Below are 3,591 nucleotides of genomic sequence, written 5' to 3' on the forward strand. Positions count from 1 at the left end.
AGGAACTTCCACTATTTGTGTAGATCAGCAAATGGGGATTTCTTTTAAAAATAAGTGAGCATGTCATATACACCCATTTGTTTTCTCAAGTATTTCCTTTTCTTGAGCAAATGTTTACAGCCTCCATCCCTATGGGCTGCCCACGTAGCATTCCTAGGTGCAACCTCATTAGTAATCGACAGGAGTGTGCAACCAGGTGAACTGACGCATGAGTGTCAATTAAACCATTTGTGGAGAATATTTTACAGTTCTCTTGGATCATTACTGGTTTTCTTTTTCCCACTTTCATTACTGAGTAAATGCTGCGCAATGCCTCAGTGTAACCATGCCTGTTTCCCATGCAGTGCTGGAACCTTTTTTTTTTTTCCAGCATAAAATGTGATGCCCTAAGACTTACTGCCACCAAACGGAGTTTCTGACTTCCTAACAAAAATCATACCATTGTCAATATGAAGTTATATCTGTATGCCCGATAGCATTCCCTGCTGTAAACCCTACTGTTTTAATAGTTGTTTAAAAGCTTTTTTAAAAATTCATACGTGAGGACTCACTATTAAATTCCCCATGTCTTCATTAATTATTGTTGTTACACACACATACTTAAGCACACTCACTACACATGCACTCACTTACCTACGGCACACAGACACATACATACACATGTATACACACACACATACACACACACACACACACACACACACACACACACACACACACACACACCCTACTGAGTCCATTGTTTCTACTCTATTTGCTTAGGACTAAATACCCACTTGGGGTAAGCTAACCTACCAGAGTGTTTATCCCTAAAGAAGCCATATTCTGCCTTCCCCCCCGCCACCACCACCCGGGCAGCCATTAATTGCCTCTAGCTCTTCATCTAGGAGTTGGTCCTCATGAGATTTCCCCATCCACTTTGGCATGTCAACTAGTATTGTAATTGCTATGGTCTTGTTTAGGTGACAATGGTATTGAATTGTCATGGGTACATCTTCACTGTCATATTAGAGAAGATGTCATCTTGCACCGGGCACTCTGGTCCTTTGACTCTTACAGTCTTCCATCCACCTCTTCCCTTATATTCCGTGAGCATCGGGTATAGGACTTGTGTTGTCGACGTGCCATCTAGGGCTGGGTACCTGATATTCAGTTGCCATCTGCATTTGGATCAGTCACTGGTTTCTGTAGTATTACCCATCTGCTGTAAAGAAGGCTTTTTTGATATGTTGTGAGAGCTACACTTGTCTATAAGGCTTAATGATATGTGTTTAGAATAAAGTTATAAATTATATTGGTTCAAGAAAAAGGCGGCAGAAGGCTCTCCTCCTCACTCTCCCCATCCGACTTCTCACAGACCTACATCCTGTCCTCCTCCCAACACCGTGTCTACTATTTCCTTAAAATAACACATTGAGTCCAGTTAGTGCTGCCCATACATGCATGTGTGTAGGGACAGCCATTCGATGGGCCTCACACAACTCTCTAGGTCACAAGCCCTGGTTCTCCATGCCCCATCAGCTGCCAATAAATCCTCAGCTAAGGGTAAGTTGTGTAATCTCTTCCCCAATCCACGAAGGAATGGTGGCTGACTTGATCTTGTTCAGGTTTTATATAGGTGACCAGAACCCTTATAGGACCATATATGAGATGGTCCTGTCACACCCAGATGACAGGTACTCAATGCAGGAACTGAAGCAGAGACCACAGAGAATGGCTCACTAGTTTGCTCCTAGGCTTGCTATGAGCAAGCAAACTCTTCTTTAAATTTTCAGGTTATTTTTCATGTTTGAGTATTTTGCTTACATGTATATATGTGCACCCATGTGTGTCTGGTGGCCTTGGAGGTCAGAAGAGGTCATCAGGCTTGATTCCACGAGGAAAGACAGAATAAAGCCATTATCTCAGTTTTCATAAAGTCTTTAAGATTTTCGTTGTACCCCAATGTATTGTCTATTTTAGAGATGCTTTCATGACCTATTCTATTGTGTTTGATTGAAATCTCCTATAGATATATAATAGGTACATTAAATCTATGGTGCCATTTAATTCTGATGGGTTTTGTTTTTGTTTGTTTGTTTGTTGTCTAAATGGTCTGTTGATTGGTGAAAGTTTACTGTAGCTGGGTGTGTGTCTAGTTCTTCTATCTCTTTATTGAATCCACTCTTTTATATATTGAATTATTTTTACTATTCCTATTAGCCATTTGTGTTTTCTCAGATGTCAATAAGAACTTTAATCCTTTCTTCTTTACCTTCAGTTGGTGTTTGTGTCCTGAAATACTTAAACTCTTTAAGCATGTTTTTTTAAACTCTGTCTTGGGATTCCTTTGCATTGTTCTCATCAGGGCCCATTACTGCAGCACTGAGGCCCTCGGGAGTGGGGTGGATACACTGTGCTAGCTTTCCATATCACTTGTGGGTTTGGGCGGGAGCTGGGCATCTGGAAGTATGCTGCTGGCTATGCCTTTGATATGAAGTTCTAGACCATCTATGTTGAGTGATTGCTTTGTTCTGGTTTTGTTTTTATTCTGACTTGGCTGCTTTGGGGTCAGGTTGGAGGTGCTGGAAGCTCAGTCTTTCGGCAACTTGGTATTGATTTGTGTTGGAAAGGCTAGGATGATTCCAGGCTGGTGGTTACCTTGGGATCATAGGCTTACTGGCTGCACACAGGCCTGATGAAGTAAGACCCAGAGACTAAAAATCCAACAAGCAAAACCAAGGGGGTTTATCAGAAGTAGCCATTAGCTGAACCATGGGCGTGGCTGCCTGGGCAAGGTCCAGGGGAAGATGACATATTTACTGACAGATTTTATTTGATCACTTTTCCTGATTTTATTATACTGGCTTAAATTTCTAATGCTATGTTTAATAAGTATGTTGAGATCATATATAGTCCTGATCTGAGCAGGGAAAAGATATTTTTATTTCTCCACTAAGTACTATGTTAGCTGGCTTCTTGTAGTTTTAACAATTTTTGTCAAGTTGAAAAGTATGAATTATCTTTCATTGATTTAACAAAGCTACTATGATAAATTGCTTTTTATATCTTTTTTTTTTTTTTGACCTTCCAGGGTTTTTAATAGTCAATGCAGAGGACTGGGTCACTTCAGCTCCTTCACTGCCAAACCAGGGGGCAGGGTCTGCTTCAGCTTCTCCACCTTCTCCTTGTCTGTGATGACCAGGGTGTAGAGGTACCTGCTGCAGCGAACCTTGAACTTCACATTCTCTTTGTTCTTCTTGATCTTGACAGATTTGGCATCCTTCTGCCGGGCTGTGAGCAGAAAGTCCTTGATTTCCTCAATTTTCCGAGGCATGGCTACAGGAGCCCGGCGCTGGGGACCACACCCAAAACACTCACAGCGGCAAGAACCGAAAAGAACAGAAAGAGCTGCTTTTTATATCTTGTCAATTTATTTTCTTTGTTAATTGAATAGAACCATGATTTTTGTTATTGAAAAATATTACAGTACATTGCAATAATTATTATACATTAATTTTGTTTAGTTTTTATGTCTTGCTGAATTCTATTAGCAAAGGAATTTTGCATTTATATTAAGATATACTTTAGCTTCCTCCCTACCCCTCCCCC

At 40.8% G+C, this 3,591-nt stretch overlaps 1 protein-coding gene across 1 annotated transcript; it reads right to left on the bottom strand.

Moving 5' to 3' along the window:
* Positions 1-3,039: 3,039 nt before the first annotated feature.
* On the bottom strand, positions 3,040-3,384 carry LOC311607244 (large ribosomal subunit protein eL38-like). Its single transcript, XM_084798933.1, has one exon. It carries the CDS (start codon positions 3,314-3,316, stop codon positions 3,104-3,106), a length of 213 nt encoding a protein of 70 aa, XP_084655059.1. The 5' UTR covers positions 3,317-3,384; the 3' UTR covers positions 3,040-3,103.
* Positions 3,385-3,591: the final 207 nt, after the last annotated feature.

The sequence above is a fragment of the Acomys minous genome, assembly GCF_964271855.1.
Source record: "Acomys minous genome assembly, chromosome: 10".
Taxonomy (NCBI): domain Eukaryota; kingdom Metazoa; phylum Chordata; class Mammalia; order Rodentia; family Muridae; genus Acomys; species Acomys minous.

Bases quoted from the DNA above. Each gene is read 5' to 3' on its own strand.
- LOC311607244 (XM_084798933.1), bottom strand. From the start codon at position 3,316: ATGCCTCGGAAAATTGAGGAAATCAAGGACTTTCTGCTCACAGCCCGG.